A 20,298-nucleotide genomic window follows, 5' to 3' on the forward strand; every position below is an offset into this window, starting at 1 on the left:
GCTACATGAAGGAATTGGTCTGTCCAGCCCCCTTAGCACAGCGATTGGCACATCGTAGGCAGCTAATAAACATTTGTTGGGTGAAGACCGATTGAATAAGTAAATGTATGCATACTTAATATCCTATATCAAGAACAATTTTCTGGTTTTTGTTTTCATATTTATTTTCTTAGCTCCAGTCCAGTTAACTAAATTTGGTGATACCGAATGCCATATCTGTAGCCCAGGGCAATTCTCTTGAAAGCCGCCTCATTTCATGGAAATATGAGTCAAGTAAAATATGTACACATTCATGTCTAACTTGGCAAGTGATTATCTCCAGGAGTGGGCAGGGAGAAAAGAGGAAAGGAGTATTTTGAAAAACCACAATAGCTTGAACTTCAGAAGACAGTTTTAAAATTCACAGGGTGTTCCAATAAAGTTATGTGGGCACATAGATGTAAGGCTTGAGGGGAACTCAAAAAGCATCTTAACTAGATGGAACTTGGTCTCTTTGTCTCCATTGTTCAGAGCCCGCCTCATGGGATTCCCTGAGCTTTCACACTCGAGCATGACAAGTTCAACTCATTTGTTTCATTTTCTCATATTAGTGTCAGTTGTTTGTCTTGAAAATGTCTTGAAAATGACTATGAAGAGGATGTTCAGAATAAAAGGAGGGTATTGATAGTCCCACTCCTAGGTCTTGTTTCTGTATTGGGCTTGAGTTGGAAGAATTGATAGGGTGGTGGGAGAGAGGAGGAAGGGTGAGATTATTGCTTCTAACAAGCTTGCCCAAGCTCCAGGCCTTTTTCTATCTTTGGTTCAGTCTAAAAACCATCCAGTAGTGTGTGTGTGTGTATGTACTTCAGAGTAAACCCCTTCAGAGTGGAGGATCTATAAGCATCAATCCAAAAAGGGACTATGCAATGGCAACAATTTGATAAAGCCCTAGTAGATAAATTTTAATTGTGATGGTCAAGGTTTCCAAATCTCATTAAAGTTTATAGATTTACCTAGAGTCTTTGGGTTCTTATTTAATTAAAAGTATCTCAGACATGATTTAAATAGAGAATAAATGTTCATAATGAAGCTGTATGATTCCCTCTCTCATATGAGATACTTTAAACCTCAACTTTATCACAGAATAGAAGTATAGAGGGGAAAAACTAAAACACCAAGTATTTTAAGGAATTGAATTCTTTTCAGCATGAAGCAGCTGCAGAGATGTATGGCTGTTTTCTGTGGGACTTCAGAATATTTATGGGCCTTTCTCTTTTCCTTTTTCACTGGAAGAAAGGCGATCATCATTCTTGAGTGTGTTATTTATAATTTCATAAAGCTGTTCTGTGGCAAGACTTATTTTATCTTGCGCTTAATCTCGGTCAAATAACTGTGCTTCCAAGGAGCTGGGCGGAGAAAAATGATTATCCCCCCAAATGATTAGCCTCTTCTCAGTATAAGATAAAGGGCTAAAGGTTGGAATTTGAAGTCACAAATAGGCATCTGGGCAGGAAGGAGGGCACATGGCAAATCTACCTCGAGCTGTTCTGACCATGGTAGCAGACATTTTTCTCCATGCCAAATAACAGATAGCAATGAAGAATGAAGTAGAGCCACCCCTGTGCTGAGATGAGTAGACCCCTTCAGACTAAATAATTAGAAGCAGGTGATTACAAAAACAATAACTCACTGGAGGAAAATGAGAAGCCAGTTCTGTGAAGCTGAGGGAATTGGAAGGTAAATATACCTATAAATTTACCTGGTGGGTAGAGTTTTGATCTTTCTTCTGTCCCAGTTTATTCTAAGGTAATTTCAATAAACATTGGTAGAAAAAAAAAGAATACAAATGCAATAAAAAAATCTTTCAAGAAAAGAATAAAGAGGACTCCTTCCAGACAGATATTTTATTGAAAGTTATTATAATACCTATCTTTAGTTTTATGAATCCTAATACAGAAGCAAGTAATTTCAACATATGGATTAAAAATATGCAATATGTATTTTTAAATGGAGTAATATGAATTATTATTTTTAATATGGGACTTGGCTAATGCACAGGGACAGAAGAACATTTTCCTGCTCTTGAGAAGGCAAAGTAAGATCTTTAATCCGCACTGTGGAGGGATGGCACAGCGAGACCCATGCATGATGTTCTGGAACCATGTATATGAGCTTCCAAAGGAAAGGTGCCGGTTGATGCTGATGAGATGTGGGGAGGGGAAGGAGAGATGTCTGACCAGACAGGATATGAAATTCATGCTCATTATCTGAGTTTTCAAAAACAACAGGATAACTCAGGTAGCTGTTGTTCTGTCATGCTGGTACATCATTTCACCCCTGTACTACTCCTGGGTATACCAGTAGACTGTGCTTCTTCATGCCTCTGAGCCTTTGCAAAGACTGTTGATTTCATCTAGAATGCCCTTCTCCTCCACCAGCAGCTCTCCATTTTCCCTGCTTCAGGGCTTCCTGTCCCTCAGGGCTCATTACCACGCCCCCCCCCCCCCCCCCCCCCCCGCCATTTGCTCTCTTAGCACCTTATGCTTACTCTTGTCAAGGCATTCAGTTTACCCTGTCAAGTTTGCCTGTCTACTCGGTCCTCTCTTCAGAGACTGTGAATCCCCAGAGCAGAGGAACTATGGTTTATCTATCACTTTATCCCTCATAACAGTTACAGTGCTTAACACATAGGTGTTCAGTAAATATTTATTACAGTAATAAGTGAATGGATGAAAGATGAATAAAGCACTTTGATGATATAGTCATATAGCATAGATGGTGGATTTGGGAGTCCATCCACTATCAAACTATTTGGTTCAGAGGCGGTCACTGATCTTGTATTCTTTCTTGAGGGACTTACGTATAATGTGGATATTTGATATATGGGAACCATAATGTGTAAATATCTTAAGTTCAGCCATTGGGAATTATGAGAGCTTTAGGCAATCGTGAGGGAAAGATATGAGGATGACATAGAAGGCCCTTGATAAGCATTCCCAGCATAACTATACAAATGGAAGAACTTCTAAAGCAGTACTCTTCCCTGAAGGAGCATGGATGGTGGGCAGTTAAAAATAGCAGATGTCACTACAAATGTCCACACCCTTGGTTATTATGAGTACTAAAAGTTTTAATATGTGTTAACTGCTTAGTTGACATCTGAGTATAGCAAGTATTTAATAAGTGGTAAATGTTATTAGTAAGCATGATTCTAGAAAGTTCAAATATCTTCTCAAGAGTACTAACTTTTCCTTTTCTCTAAGGATTATGAGTAATTATGGAAAATGGTTATCATTGTAGGAAACACACACAAACTGGTAATACTACTGTATTTTATTTAAAGATAAAATTCCATAGTTCCATTCTATTCATAATAATTACATCCTGATTCTGTATGTGTCTGCAATAGTGAAACATAATTCACCAGTCATGGGAACCAATAGTCAAAGAGTGTGCCTTTTTCCCCAAAGTTCAGAGTTAGACCCTGCATTTACTTCTATGTAGGGAAAGAGACAAGAAAATTAAAGAGCTACTAAAAGAAAGCCTTGGGTTTTCCAAGAGTAATTTTGGATCATATTGTCATTACTTTAGGAGGTGATTCTAAGTACATATGATCCCAAAACTCTGGTTTGTAATTTGGGGATTTTTTTTTTTAATGTCAGGGATAGGAGTAGTAAAAAAAAATTTTTAATCCCTAAATATAGTGTTCTAAATCCTGAGTCCTTTGCAAATCAAAGCTTACTGCCCCTGGCAGAGCCAGGATTTCTGAAACCACAGTGTTCTGTGGCAGGCGTGGTAGCATTGGATGCCAGGTTCTCCAGGCAAACATTGGTTACTGCGTTGGGCAATGAGGGGATTGAGATGTTTGTTATGGCTTTGGGAATTTCATTGGCAGTGGCTGTAATTGGTGATGATGGGGTCTGAGGGACCGAAAGGAAGGGGCTGACTTCACATAAAACCCACACAAATTGTCTGGACCCAGAGCCATGGGAAACAGATTATCTTCCAGTGATTTTTAAGCTCTCTTGGGATCTCTGTGAGTGTATTTTTCTTTATCACTCTTCATGACAGATGCAACCAGAGGTGATGAATGAAAGTGGAGTTAATGAATTATCAGTAAGAAAGAATAGTTCTTTTTTTCAACGTTTTATTTATTTTTGGGACAGAGAGAGACAGAGCATGAACGGGGGAGGGACAGAGAGAGAGGGAGACACAGAATTGGAAACAGGCTCCAGGCTCTGAGCCAGCAGCCCAGAGCCTGACGCGGGGCTCGAACTCACAGACCGTGAGATCGTGACCTGGCTGAAGTCGGATGCTTAACCGACTGCGCCACCCAGGCGCCCCAGGAAAGAATGGTTCTAAAGGGGATGAATATTTGGAGATAGAATGCATAGGTGGATGGAAGCTTTATTTAAACTAGGAATGGCAACTAGGCTTGGCATTGCTGTTATTGATTGATTGATTGATTGATTGATTGACTTAGTCTTAGCTAATATTACTTATTTTATTTAAAATTTATTTATTTTGAGAGAGGGTGTGCACACACGTGCAGGGTAGGGCCAGAGAGAGAGGGAGAGAGAGAATCCCAAGCAGGCTCTGTGCTGTCAGTGCAGAGTCTGACGTGGGGCTCGTTCTCACTAACAATGAGATCATAACCTGAGCCAAAATCAAGAGTCAGACACTTAACCACCTGAGCCACCCAGGCACCCTGCTTCTACTTACTGAGTGTATACCATATGCCAGGAACAGAGCTTCGCTTTTAACTTGTCACTTAAATTGATGACAAGACACTATGTTTATCCCAATTTATAGATGGAAACATTGAGGCTTGGAGAAGGGAAGTAACTCAACCCCTGGTCACTGACTATAAGTGTAGGAGCTGAGAGTCACAGCTGTGCTCAGTGAAGAGTCAGTCCTGCTCACTCTGTGGTCTGCTAGACTGCCTGTCATGGACCCTCCTTGAAGTCTAGCCACTATTAATAGGAACTACTGGTAAAATGTACTTCTGTTTCTGGAGGAACATTGTATTCATCCATATTCATGTAGAAGATCAGCAGAAATAAAATCTCTGGGAAGTAAGACACAGGGTCAGTTTACTGGGGATAAAGGGAGTAAAAATGTGGAAGAGTGTATGTGTGGGGTGTACATTGGTGGTTGAGCCCCATCTGGGGGACACAAGTGGAGGTGAAGATAGGGAAAGAGAGTGCTGGGGACAGTGTCACCCAAAACACGGTAGCGGGGAGAACTTGTGCAGTACTAGAGGAGGCAGGGGAAAGCTGAGGGGAAAATAGTAAATATCTTTCAACCTCAGAGTCTGGTACTCTTCCTGAAAAGAAACTCTATGTCATATCTTTGGCTCATCAAAATGGCTACAACTTTCTTATAATTGTTAAAAGTTTCCATTAATGTTTCACTAATGCCTTTTTTGGTTTCTATTGGAGTTATGCATTGCTTTCTCACATTCTGAATGACCTTAAATTTTATTGCCTGGCTTTCAGTTCTTGGGATGAGTTCACTAGATTTTCATTTAACCCACTAGCGTTCACTCAGTACTAGGAACCTACGCTAGTTATGCCACATACAGGCCATTCTGCAAGGTCCTTATAATGAAGTCACCAACAAGTATAATTGATTATACTTTTGAAGTGTGTTCTAGGCCTCTTTTTTATTACCATCCTCTGAGGAATTTTTTAAACAATCTTTTTTTTTTCCCTAATTGCCCTCGTCCCATAAAATTTTAATACCACAGATATACTGTCTATTTGTTTAAGCACTGTGGGCTTTTTGGCAGGTCAGAAACCATTTTAATACCTGAGATCTATCCCCCCTACACACCCAAAACAATTTTTGCTTCCTTGAGGGAGGTCTTCCCTCCATGCACAACTCATGCTTTAGAACTATCAAAGAATGATTGTGACCCTTGCAAAAATGCTGTTTGCCTCTTATGATTGCCTCTGCATTTGCACAGTTGACGTGTGTTCCCTTACCACTTCCCTTCCCTCAGTAACTGAAAGTGGGCCCTGTACAGGCCCACACACACCGGGAAACTCCCAAGGAGGTGGTGTGCTCACCATCTCTGTCTCTACTGCAAAAACATGGTGGCTCTAGGACACAACTGCCAGTTTGGATTTGCTGGAAGTGAAATGCACACTTCAGTACTGTCTAATTGAAAAAAAAAAGTATGTTTGAAAATCCTTTTTTCTATTTACTTGGAGGAGGAGCAGGGGTTGAAGTATCTCCCTGTCCAATGTAGAATCAAGATCAATGACATGGTTTAAGGCACCTCTCTACCACTGTCAATTAAGCGAAATCAATTACCTAGTGTGGTTTTTCTACTAATCTTTGTTGTGCCCAGTAATTCTATGCTTAGCGTGTGTACTTCAAAAAGGATGTTGTCTGGAAATACTAAGCATATCGGTTGTCGTGTTCATTTCTTTGCTAGGACTGCCATAACAAAGTAGCACAGACTGAGCAGCTTAAACAACAGAAATTTATTTTCTCACAGTTGTGGGAGCTGGAAGTTCAAGGTCAAGGTGTCAGCAGGGTTGTTGTTTTTTTCTGAGAACTCTTTTCTTGGCTTATAGATGGCTGTCTTCTCCCTGTGGCTTCACACAGTCATCCCTCTGTGCATGTCTGTGTCCTAATTTCATCTTTTTATTAAGGACCCCGGTCATATTTGATTTGGCTTACCCTAATGATCTCATTTTAACACAGACCCTATCTCCAAATATTTGTCATATTCTGAGGTACTGGGGGGCTTAAAACTGCAGTGTTTTAATTTTGTAAGAGTTCAGTCCATAATTAACATCATGTAAGAAGAGGTGTAAAAGAAGTCTATGTGAGCCACAAGTACAGACTTTGACTAAGCTATATCTGTTCAAATTCTATTTCTTACTAGCCGTGTGTCCTTTCTGAACTTCAGTTCTCCTTAAAAGTATAATAATTATATCCATCCCAAAGGATTGTTGTGAGAATTATATCTAATCAATTAATAATAACTGTAATAAATATATATACATGTCTAGCTCAGCATCTGGCTTGTAATTGCTTTTCCTCTTGAATATGGATTCAGACTTCAGTGCACTGAGAATAATAAAATCAGCAAGTCAGTTAACATTATTAATATCAAGGTGGGAAAGGAGCATTTATTGAACAACTGTATATTGAGTACTCTCATGCACATAGTAGGACATAAGATCTGTAGATTAATTATTCAGTAGTATTTATTGTGCCTGCAATATGTATCAGGTACAGAAAATAGTCTTCTCATCTCCTGTATCGCAAAGGCCCTTCCTACTACCTATACATACAGTTTTCTGTATTTCTTGCAGCAGATTCCCTGGCACTGGGGAGTTTCTGCAGGATCGAATAGAAAAAAGAAAATGTTTCAAATTGAGTTACTATTGTTGCAACTACATTTTTTTCTGCTGTCCTCAGAAACAGCCCTACCTGTGTCCAGAGGCTGTCATGTGGTATTTCTCTGCTGGCCTACATTACTAATTCAGTTAATTGCAGCAATTACACGAAGAGATCGCTGCTAGCGAGAAAAGCCATTATACTGTTCCTGAACAGACTGCATTCCTCAGCATTCATTAATTATGCCAGCCTATAGATTCACAACCACCAAATCATGCACTTGAGACCACACGCCATATGCATTGAAACCCTCTCAAAGCTCGCAGTGCCTTTCCGTGCTGGCTTGCACTCGTGTATTGTCCAAAATTTGCATAGCCCTTCTCCTGCCCTTTGGATTCTCAAAATTGAAATTACAGTCAGAAATAGAGTTAGGCTGTACAATGTGACTTATGGGGATGGGATGATCTTGAGCCTCCTGGAACCACTCTGAGTCTTTCACCTCCTCATAAAACCCATACAGGTTGTCTGACCCCATAACCATTCACAGCCACACAAGAGTTTAAAATTCTTTATCCTACAGCATGCCCTCTTTAGAGAAGAGAAAGAGTAATAATGATGGAAGGCAAGACATAGTGATAAGTCTTTGATGCTTTTGTTCATGGGTTTCCTTATCTCTCTCTCTCTCTCTCTCTCTCCTCTCTCTTCCCCCACCCCATTATTTTTCCTTTGACTCGCACAGCCAACATCAGATGACCTTGTTTCATCTGCTGAATGTTCAAGCGATGATGAGGACTTCGTTGAGTGTGAGCCGAGTACAGGTAGGTTAGGTCAGTCTTGTTTTGCTTGCTTTCTTTTTACATTTGCAAAAAACAATACATATATATATGTGAATATACATGTGTTTTATATATATATTATAGTGTGTTAATGTGTGTATTTCCTGTATCTATATATGTATAAGCATACATATATAAATATTCATATATAATCAAAAGCATCAAATCCCATGGAAGGAGCAGATAAGATCCCAGGGAAATTTAAAGTTATTTCCTGAAAACTAAAGAAAAAGCCATGGTGTGCCGCCTAACTTTGAGCAATCAGACACCCAGCTTAACTATGGGAACAAGAAAAGTACAGCAGCCACTGGCAGTTATGAAATTGACAGGGTGTGGGATCATGAAGATGTCTATACAGAAATAACATCAAAACACCATGAACCCAAAGTGGAACTATAAAGGTAATTTAAGCCTCGTGAATTGTTCTGAGTCTGCATGGCAAACAAAACCGGAAGCCAAAACCAAACATAAATAAATAAATAAATAAATAATAAATACATACATACATACACACATACATACATACATACATTTTCCATGGGATTTCAACAGCAGTTAACATGGTATTTATACTAATTTTGTTCATTGTGCGTTTACAGAAATTGTGCAGTATTATAGCTTAGTAAAAACAAAATTAGTACTGAACCATGCCATGTCAATAGCTGAGATGCTTCAAAATGTATCTATTGTGCTGAAGTTGAGAGTTGGCAACTTGATGCTTCAGTGTGTTCCCCATTTGCACCCAGATACATTTTGATCTTTTTATGGTCTTTCTTTATAGTGAGCTATATATGATATAATGTCCAGCAGGCAACTGCAGTCCCTGATTATTTCCTATCAATTTTTCCAAGTCGTCTGTTTTGAGACTTGCTATAAGTTAAACATTTATATATATATAATAGAGAACAGATATCATCGAATTTCTGTGTATGTTTAATAGAGTTAAAAGCTAGAGTTGGGTCAAGATCTTATTTCTGCAAAGGCTAAGAGAAATAGAATATTCTAGTTGATTCTTTGGTTTGCTTGATTTTTTTTCTTTTCTTTAAAAAAAGAGGTGAGCCATTAAACATTTTCTTTTGCTAATTCTGGAGAAATTCAAGGTTTGTGAAAAAAAATAATATAACCAAAGAAAAAACCTTCCAATTCTTACCCCAAGATGATTTACATTTTCTCAAATTTTGTTGAAGGACTGACTGGTGTCTTGCAAGTGGCTTTGAATCCAGGAAGTTCTGTGGGTTCCAATTTTTAGCATTACATAGGGATATAATAATAGGTAGGACCTTTGCATTTTGGAGTGTGACCTGTTTCTTTGGGAGCTCAGTTGTGTAGAAGGAAAGCAACTGTGGCCTGGTGGTCAGATTTTTTTTCCAGATTATTAGACAATAATGTACTACATGAGGCTTTAATAATACTGGAGGTTAGATACATCCAGTCTATACCAGAACTTGGACACCAAGTTTTTATTCACTCATTAATTCATGCATTCATTCATTCAGTATTTCTGAGTGCTAGAGCAGGGTACAGTGTATCTCTAGAATTGAGGCCCTCCTTTTCTAATAATTTTCATAAATGAGCTCTTGGAAAGTAGAATTAGGAGCTTTGCTACCTAAATTACCTCTCCAAAATAATTCAGTTCAGCAAGTATTTTTTGAGTTAACTGTGTGTTAGGCATGTGCCCTGTCTCAGGAATTCAGATATATATATGACATGTTCCCCAATACATATGTTAAGTTAACTGATTTCATGGCCAATAGTTTCAGATATCTAGACTTTAATTTGGATTTTTCTATTTATCCTTTCTCTGGTTTTCTTGCTTTCATAGCAGAGATATCTGTATATATGCAACAATGTTGATCAAACCTTTAGATTTTAAGTCTTCTCATAAAAATTAAGACTTGACCATTCCAAAATATTACCCCTGTCTTCCCCTACTACTTCCCTGCCTCTTATGCTAAGTCATTTCCATAGCAACCTCCATAACAAAACAGAGGGGGTTTCCAGATCTGATTCATGAGTACAGCTTCCCAGGTTGTGGGTGTATATTGCCATTTGGTATTGAACTTGAACAGGCCCACACTTGAATGGCCCCAAGCTAAGTCCATTTGCTTTTTTAGTGGCTGCACAGGTGTTTCATCTGATTCAAAAGCAGAGGACAGAAATTCAATGCCAGCATTTCTTGAGTAATATAATTACATGGGGCAGGTGGGAGATAAAAGCTGTTTTTAAAACAATCTGTTGTGTTCTCTGAGGGGATGTAGGAGGGGACATATAAATAAAGTAGGTGACAGAGTGTTTACCCTGAAGGAGCTAACATGTAGCTCTAAGAGACTAATATTGATCCCTTCTGCCTGGGATTATTCAACTCATCACATTTGAAGAAGGAGCATTTCTTCTTTCTAAATTTATTTACTCCATTAAGTATTCCTGATAAGTGATTCAGATATACAGGGAAATATGTCAGAAGCATATTTAATACAGAAAGGAGGTAGATATTCCTAACTGATGTAGAGATTTTACCCTGGAGGCCTGATTAACACTGAGGAAGGTTACATAGAGATACAAAGCCCTCTTCTGCATCCCATGAGAAATATCTCCATAGCCTTCACATCTTCCCAAAACAGTGTGGGTTAAAAATCAGAAAAATGCAAGCCAGTTGTTTCTGGGGCTAGGTTTGCCCTGCCTAAAGAGAAATCTTTCATTGCCCATGCAACAACAGATAATAATGGCAATATTTGGATCTCTTCGGCATATATGATTACTCTGAGATTCTGTGTGAATATTGAGATTAAAATTTTGGGTTTGAACATTCTAATTCACTGCCTCAGTTTCTCAAATTTTACTCTTTCCAGGCCTGATGTTTGATGGAAATACACTCAGTTTGGTTAATTACCCAGGCCTTGTTTTATCTTATTTAACAATTACCTTGTCTTCTCTCATTTTGTTGGCAAGTTGAGGATTTTCTAGCTGTCTCAGTTATAAGGCATTTAACTTCTACTGATTCTTTCCTGATTATTTAGGTTCACTAGAAGCTCTTATTTTTCATAAATTTGCATAATTTAGAATTTGCTCTATTCAACAACTTTTGTTTTCATTTGGGCATCAAATTTTAAATGAAATTATTTTTATTTTTAATCTTCAAATCAAAATGGATTTTAAAGCTTCTGGTTTTGAGTCAGATGTAAGCAACTGCCTTTCGTGCCCACAACTCACTTTGGCACTTAGAGATCACGCTCATTTGTGTAGCTTAGTTATATCATCTTGAGGGACCACTTAAATTTTTTTGGACTTTGGCTGATGATAGTTTAGAAACCTTTAGGTCTAATGGGTCTCAAATTTTCTCTGGATGGAATGAGTAAAAAACGAACAAACAAAAAACCCCTGCACCGTTAGAGCCACACAGAGAGTGAAAGCTCAGTTAGTATTTGACTGAATTTATATGACCCTCAACATACCTCATAATCTTACATTAAAGTTGGAGATATTTCTTACCTCTAACTTCATCTGCCTTTAAAGAGCCAAATAAAACCTGTTGAATTATTTAAAATATATGATTCCATGCAAATAAATATCACCCTAACAAAATCCACATTTCTTAAAAAAAATCCTCTACTTTTTATAATGAGTCACAGGTAAAATTACATTTTCTGAACATTTACTTTGAGAAACCAGCATTGAAACTGTGGTAGGTTCCCCTCCCTAAGGAATGTGAGGAGGAGAAACACACACACACACACACACACACACACACACACACACACACACACAACCTCAGAGCAACCAGGCTGTAAGAGTGAGCATGTGACCTCCCTCACGACCTTGTAACCTGAGACCACCTAATCAGACTGCATGTTTGTGTGTTCCCATATATGGGAGACAAAGAAATAGAAAATGTATAAAAAACTACACCACATGGTGATTGGGGCTCAGTTCTTCCATATGAACCCAACTGAGACCAGCTGGCATGAGTAAAGTTGCTTCCCAGAAAGAAAAGCCTCAGTGTCATGACCCTCTGTGGGAGAATCCTGGTACAAAAGTTTATAAAATCATAATGAAGGTATTTACATCAAATGAAAATATGCAGAAGAATATTTGAATAGCTATTTCAGGACTTAAAATTGGGGGTTAGGGTTTTAACTTTCCTAATTTGTGCACATGAATTGCATTCCCCACAAAGGAAGTCAGTATCTATTTAATATCTCAGACTTTGTCTTTGCATACAAACCCTTTTTTTTCCCAAGCACACTTCTGTTGATATTAAATCATGCTGTAAATTCCTGTTTCATTGTTCTCACCTCTTTGGATCCAACAGCAACAACAAAGTAGAGAAGCTGGAGAGGATTTATATGACCACTAGAAAATGGTATTTTTGATAAATGAAATTATGGAAGTCAAATTCCACTTAAGATCTTTAGTAAATTCACATCTGTGATTTAAAATGTGGGAATCAATTCTGAAACATAGAGAAATTGATGAAAGTCACTTCCTAAATGTAAAAAATATCTTCTCTCCCTTCCTGCTCCTATCCCCACTCTCTCCATCTTTAGAAATAGAAAACACTGTATTCTTAGGTGAGCGTTTATATAATTAAAAATTACCAACTTTCTGAATTTAATGTATTTATGATCTCAGTATTCTAAAGTCCTGGGGCAGGGGTCACAGAGCAGAGAGAAAAATACAAAGAAATGCCTTTTACACCTGAGAAGTGGGCATGGCAACAATTAGCAACAGTATTGATTTACCCGGCCATTACACAGGGATACATTTTTCTAGTTGTCAATTAGCCAGGGGTCTTGCCTCCACTTTTGTTAAATGTCCTTTGATCAAATCTCAAGGGACAGTACGTCCACCAGAGGGCAGACAGTAAAAGGAAGTAAAGATGAAGCAGATCCATCCATCAATAGACCTGTGCTAAACAATTTTCTTAATGGTTGGATTGAGGGAGATGTTTAAACTATTGGCAGTAATTTGAGATCACAAAATAATTACTTTTCCCAGAGTGGTTCTCAGATGTGTTTTTACTCCACAAATCTACAGCCCTCACATTTGCATTTGGTGTTATTGCTACTTTGTTCCTCTTTGTTAGTCGCACTATAATATTCAACCCAGTGTGGGTGAAATTTAAATTTGGCAAAACACCAAGAGCATAGCCTTATTTATGTTCTCCAGGTGGAACTGGGTTCTTAATCTTTATCCGTTTGAGACGCCTCAGCATTTATAATAGGAAAATCTGGCGCTGAATTGTTAAAAGTTCACCAAATCCTTAGGTTTTTATTTGCTGAAACACCATGGAAAATGCAGCTGAAATGTTAAGACAATAATAATTTTAGATCAGAAGGAAAAGAAGAAATAGAGTCTTATCTTTCAGAATCCATAGTTTAAAAAAAAAACTGAATGTGCTGGTCATCGACATTAAATATGATATTTTTAATCTTATATGTGTATAGAAATACATTTTGCCATTAGTGTTTTCAGCAAGCTTGAAGAATTAGCAACTTGCACATTTTATTTGGGTTTTTATTCAATTTTAGAAATATTGTTCCACATGGAAAAATTGGCTCATGACATGATAATTCTATTTACAAATCTTGAATCACCACATGGAAAAATTTTTCTAAAATTAAATGAAATCAAGTGTATAGTAGCATAGTCAACGCATAAATAAAATGCCATAGGAATGTTTGAGCGTCACGTGTCCAGAATCCACCGTGGAGCCCAAGTCCACTTTAAAACACTTGGAATAAAAGGATAATGGGAAGTAATCTCAAAATGGTTTCACTTTTGTTAAGAAGAATGTACACAGATGTTGTTTCGTTAATTTAATTAATCATTGTTGGGTATAGACCTTAGTCACTTTTACATTTGAGTTATAATACATGTCTGGTGTACACAAAGGGAAAGAGTTATTGACATCTTTAGATCCAGGCTAAATTAGGGTAAGAATAGAAATATATAGGAAAGCCTACTAATTGGCTGGTAGGCAATTGATAGCTCAGGCATGATATACAGAAAATATGTGACTCATGGATTGACCATTATCATGGTAACAAAACAGTTATTTTTTGTAACAAAAACAGTAAATCTAATAACCAGAATGATAAAAATAAAAATTCCATTTATCTCCATTACTCAACATTTTGTGGTATGTTGACAAGGGAGGGGAATCAATGAGATCAATGTGTAAGTGTACACATTTCCATTTGAAAGTTTTGGAAATCATTTGTACAATAACTTTTAGTGACTGCTATGGGTAGCCACTAGAATAGGTGATAGGAAAACAAAAATAAGGGGCAGCTGGGTGTCTCAGTTGGTTAAGTGGCCGACTTAGGTTCAGGTCGTGATCTCGCGGTCTGTGAGTTTGAGCCCTGCATTGGGCTCTGTGCTGACAGCTCAGCTCAGAGCCTGGAGCCTGTTTCAGAATCTGTGTCTCCCTCTCTCTGACCCTCCCCCGTTCATGCTCTGTCTCTCTCTGTCTCAAAAATAAATAAACGTTAAAAAAATTTTTTTAAATAAAAAAAAAATAAGACATAACACCTCTAGGAGTTCATAGTCTTTTAGGGAAGACAGATACAAAAATAAAGGGAATAAAAAGGAAAGAAGGGAAAGAAAGGGAAGAAACAGTGTGGATGATGAATGGAAATTCCTAGAATGTTATCCAAACTCAGAGGAGATGTTGCTAATTCAGCGATAGCATACCCCATCTAAGGATGGGCAAGAAAAATCATAGAAGATGATGCCAGTGACAGAATCATTTAACCCCAAAGATCATTCTTTTGTATCTTAGTTTGGGGGCACAGAATTTCAGATTCACTATGATTGAGAAATTAGTACAGTTCAGTAATAAACTTCTCTTTGAACACATGTACAGTATGGTGTAGGTCCAGGGCTTCTTAGGTAGTAGGGTAAGGATGGGCATGGCTAAGGGAGCATTCCAAGACAAACTCATGAGAACTTCCTGATTTCAAACGCCAATGCAAGTAGTTGATAACATGTGAGCTTAATGAAATCATTAAGCAAGCGTTCCCCCTGCCCCCACCAACTATCCTCCAAATTAATAAAGAGGGATTGGGTTTCTAAAGAAAGTTTTTTATGAGTTTTTCTTTGTTTTTGTTCTGCATTTTTTCTCCCATAAGTCCTAGTATATATACTGTGTGTATATATATATATATATTTATATATAATATGTGTGCATACTAAATATATAGTGCCTATCCCTCCATATATATGTAGACACAGTATAAGTGATATTAGACTAATGTAAACAGAGATTAACAACAGTCCCTGCCATCAGTCATGTGTTTACACAGAAATTCACACCATCATCTTTACATCAGCCAACATAGACATGCATGATACTGTTTTAACTTGGCAAACAAAGCATGTGAACTTTTCTTTGGGTTTTATTTCCTTCTGTATCATAATTACAGTGATGACTACATAATTCAGTTATCCTTGGGAGGGGTGGAGAGAAAAAATTATACAGATATATCTATCCATATATGCACATTCCTGTGTATATATATAAATAGATATATACCTTGTATATATTTGAAAAGCATTTTCTGCTGTTTTCACCTCATCTTGTGCCGCATGAATTTTTGGTGTTCAATTTACTTTATTTTGTTTTGATTCATATTTAGTATTTTGGTCATTATGGCTATGTTAAACTCATTGCTATATTTATTAGTAATTATAATCATTTTTTTAAATACTGAGAGATATATACATATACAAAACAAACAAGGCAACAAAATCTTTTCTTGCCATCCTAATCTCTAATTTCTCCCCCTTCAGCATATCCCTCCAGTATTTATATTTATGTTCAAAACAAACCCCAGCAAATCCAAGAAAGTTGTGTACAAAAGAATGAAACATTGTGTTTTCTTCTTCTTCCTCCTATATATATTTTTTGCTTTAATTTCCTTCCTTTTCCCTTTTCATTTTTCCCCATATCTGCACAGGCCACTTGCCTTTACTCCCCACCCCCCTTAAGACCATGTAATTAATTGAAAGGAGGACAGATGAGCCAGAAAAAAACATAAAATAAAAAAAGAAAGAAAAGGAAAGGAAAGACAGACAGACATCCAGATACAACAGAGAAACACATCCCTGTCCACAAATTTCAGATGGCATAAAAAGAATTTTATTGCAGATGTAGAATATTTGTTGTATCTTTTATTTCTGGACAAGCCCAGGATCATTGTGTGGCATGCAGTGACAGTTTTGTAGCTAATCAACTAACCATGGCCTTCATCACCAATGCATGGCTGTAACGATGCCATCTTGTGTTTCATCCAAGTGACACATCCAGGCTAACCCAGCAAGTCCAGTTGTATGAATTGTGGGGGTAACTTTTGTAGTTATAATTTCACGGGTTCTCGTTTTTATTATTTCCATTGGGTCACGGCGGCCCATGAGCTGCTCTCACGACACATCTGTATGCTTTTGTTCTTGTGTTTGCTTTCCTCAACACAGCAGTCAGGCATGTGTCTCTTGTCTGGCACATCTGTCTTGCCATCTTGTCTTGGAGTCCACTGTTATGCTGTCGTTCTGTGATTCTGTTCTCTGTTTGTAACATGTGGTTTGAAATGCCCTCCCTTTATTTCTCACTCCTCTATTGTTTCTACTTTGAACCTTACCCCTAGGGAACTTCACAAAGGAGCAAAACAAATTTGCAGTCGAAATGTAAGGCTGATAACTGTGGTTTGCATCTGGAAGTCATAAGTTGCACTTTTTACCTGGCTAAGGGGGCAAAACTTATAGTGGGAAACTGCTAATGATAATAGTCAAACAACCATCCAATCAACAACAATAAGAAACCCTTGTTGATTTTTTTGACATAATTAAATGGGCTTACTGTTAAAGAGATTCCGTGTAAGAGCTGATTTTCAAAGAGTTTTTCTATTGATTATCAATCTGCTAGTTAAACCTTGTCTTCAGGAAGAGATCAACAGAAAAGTTTCTCAAAAAGTGCTAGTAAGGGAGCATCATCATCACTTCTTCTACATAGAGCAATGCTTGTTCCTGAATTGGTAAGGAAGTTTTGGAAATCTGAATGTGTTTTATAATGAAATTCACTTATTTTTATATATTTTAACCTAAAATGTAAATGTGTTTGGCAACTGGAGGGAGAAAAAAAAAAGCTTCTTAACTCACTGGTTCTACCTCATGCATATTTTGAAGTAAGATTACCTTTTGATCTTTCAGAGTCAGATATGATATGTATTTTATATTATTTTTTAATTCATGGAAGCATTATAGAGCCAACACTTCAACTTAGACCCAAATCCTTTCTTTTCCCAAAGAACACAACATACATAATAGTTTTGTTTCTGAGAACAGACTGTGAATTTCTTGAGACAGAAGTGGAAGAAAGTGCCCAGTGACTTATTCAGGTGCTGGATTATACTTCTGATGATCCAGGAAATTTGCAGGGTGACTTGGAATGATTTGGTTTTCTTGACACTAGCATGAGGAAAATGAATCTTTGTAATAGGCTCACCTCCTTATTTATAAAGGTTGAGCAAGAGAATATAAAATAGGTATACCATAGATTCATAGATTAAAGACTTTAAAAATAGTTCTAAGATTTCTAAAAATCCCTATTTCTAATCTGGACAAGAGAAAGCATTTCAAGGCAGGTGGTTTTATGAGACGTTTCAGTCATCTTAGGGTAGCTCTGTGCTGTTCTTTAGGGGAAGAGGACTGAGCACCGTAAAGTAAGAACTTCTTAATAAAGGCAGGAAGGGAGAGAGGGAAGAAGGAAAAGAGAGAGAGAGAGGAGGAGGAGGAAGGGAGGGGCATTCATGATGAACGAGGTAAAGCACCTTGTACATGTTAAGAAACAGCACACACACAGACACACGCAGCCCTAATTTGTTGTGTCTGTAGTGTACAATATTCCCACCATGGCTAACATCAAGCCAAAAATATGACACCTCTAAACAGAGAACTACTACATGAATATATAGTATTTTCACTAAATAGATACTACAGATATCAACCATCTCAGGGGCATAGATAACAGTAAAATGTGGTAACATACCTAGGAAGTAATGAGTTTAAAGTTTTTATTACCTTTGTTTTTAACATAATGTACTTGTCTGCAATTTTGTATACTTTGATTTTTGATGATGGCTGTTAAACAACCAACTTGCAAAATACCTGAAAATGTGCTAGTAATCAGCTGTCACGAGCTGGTTTGCATCCCACTGGCCCAGGTGCCATGCTGGGGGCATTCAAACACCATTTTTATTTAAAATGTTTTTAAGTTATTATGAGTGGGAGACTATTAGGGCCATCTTACAATTGAGAAAATCAGCACTCAGAAACTTTGTTTTTCCAAGATTGCATTATCTGCCCATAGTGGCAGAGGTAAGATTCAAATCCAAATGTGTTTGAAAATGGATGCATTTTATTTCTACCACAGTGTGCACAGAGGATCAGGATTAAACGCTTATTAAAACACTAAATTTTGGAACTATCATGTGCTCATTTGTGGAGCATTCACTAGTATTGTTTCCTGAAAACAGAGTTGCCAAATATCCTCCCTTAGTAACTGAAGATGAGCAAGATATTTCTTAGGTTTGCTAATCTTGTTTCCTGAGCTTTAGAAAAAATACAACAGGCGTGCCTGGCTCAGTCAGTTAAGCGTCCCACTCTTGGTTTCAGCTCAGGTCATGATCTTGTGGTTCTGTGAGTTAGAGCCCCACATTTGGCTTGTGCAGACAGCACAGAGCCTGCTTGGAATTCTGTCTCCCTTTCTCTCTGCCCCTCTTCCCTCTCTCTCTCTCTCTCTCTCTCTCTCTCTCTCTCTGTCACACACACACACATAAAGAAATAAATAAACATTTTAAAAAGACTATAACAGATGCATTTCTTAGTGCATAATTATAATCTCCAGCATGATTCCATGAGTCAGTTGTTATGATTTTGTAACTTTTAGAACATAATGAACTTTATTTAGTTATAGTATTTGAGGCATGTTAATTAACCAAGTGCACAGTAAAATATATCATTGCCCTTTACTTCCACATTTTCTCCTAGAGTAAAGTAGTATACTGACACTTAAAACAGCATGAGAACCATTGTATTGCAGAAAATATTGAAGCTTAAAAAAGTCATTTTCCTGTTACATACTTAATCATTGCTTTGTAAAAGAGTTTGAGAGACCTGGGAATTAAAAAGGAAAAGAGTTGGATCTTATTAGTCCTTCTAATTTGATGAAAAAAATTCTCTGATTGGGTTTCCGATAGTGCAGTATTTTACTCTGATTTGATGTCAAGTTTAGTTGCCCTGTGGTCTGACTTTCAGTGACAGTATACACAATATTGAATAAAGTCCCCTTAAGTGATTTCTAGGCCTTTTCCTCTAGGTTTGCCATTGCTACATCTTTGTTCCTTCATTCAGTAAGTACTCCTTGAACACTTAAGTAATGGTCAGGCATGGTCCTAAGTATTTTATATTTTTAAATTCTTTAATCCTCATAATAAGCCTGTGTGGGGCTATTGTTGTTGTTTTTATTTTAAAGATGAATAAACTGGGCACAGAGGAGCTAACCAAATTGTCTAAGGTCACCCAGCAAAGAAGTACAAGAAATGGGATTTGAACCCAAGCCAGCTGGCCTGCAAGTTCACACACTGCTCACTATGCTATACTCTTATTATGTAGCACTTACTCTCCGTTAACCCGATATATGACAGTGCTACCTGCTTCCTGCATAACAATGAAAGAAAGTTTGTGTATTGAGTATATTAAGTGGTTGGGTAATACTGGTTAAACAGATTAGTTACTGTGTATCTCAAAGGCTTCAAAAACATTGCTTGATTGGGGTTAGGAAATTGCTCAGTTATGATTTATCCACACAGCTGTGGTTGAAACAACTTACCTGGTTTCCTGTGAGGTGGAATGGTTCCAATATTCAGGATAAATACCATCACTTCTGTGAGGTTATCCTGTCTTGATTTGCCTATGTAACATTTTGTGCAGTGCGCTTCTCGCTCATTACTCATCAGCAGCCCTGCTTAACACATGTGATCAGACAACAGCCCCTCCAAGAACACAGGCTCTCAGTGAGAGTTCTGGTAAGATGCTGTATTTTCTTTATTTCAGAAATAATTATGTTCCTTGG

The 20,298-nt window shown here is 37.6% G+C and overlaps 1 protein-coding gene across 17 annotated transcripts in view; it reads left to right on the forward strand.

The window, feature by feature from the left end:
* NRXN3 (neurexin 3) overlaps window positions 1-20,298 on the forward strand; it is a 1,572,196-nt gene that overhangs the window by 1,505,461 nt on the left and 46,437 nt on the right. For 15 of the 17 annotated variants that reach the window (XR_013556004.2, XM_060620435.3, XM_060620422.3 and 12 more), the window contains one exon: window positions 8,075-8,153. Coding sequence is in view for 15 of the 17 variants with exons in the window: in XM_060620435.3 (XP_060476418.2) it covers window positions 8,075-8,153 (79 nt within the window). In the remaining 2 variants the exon portion in view is untranslated. Of the gene's footprint in view, window positions 1-8,074; window positions 8,163-20,298 lie in introns of all 17 variants that reach the window. The other 2 variants (XR_013556003.2, XM_060620424.3) reach the window with 1 other exon arrangement.

Source organism: Panthera onca, chromosome B3, assembly GCF_046562875.1.
Source record: "Panthera onca isolate mPanOnc1 chromosome B3, mPanOnc1 haplotype 2, whole genome shotgun sequence".
NCBI lineage: Eukaryota > Metazoa > Chordata > Mammalia > Carnivora > Felidae > Panthera > Panthera onca.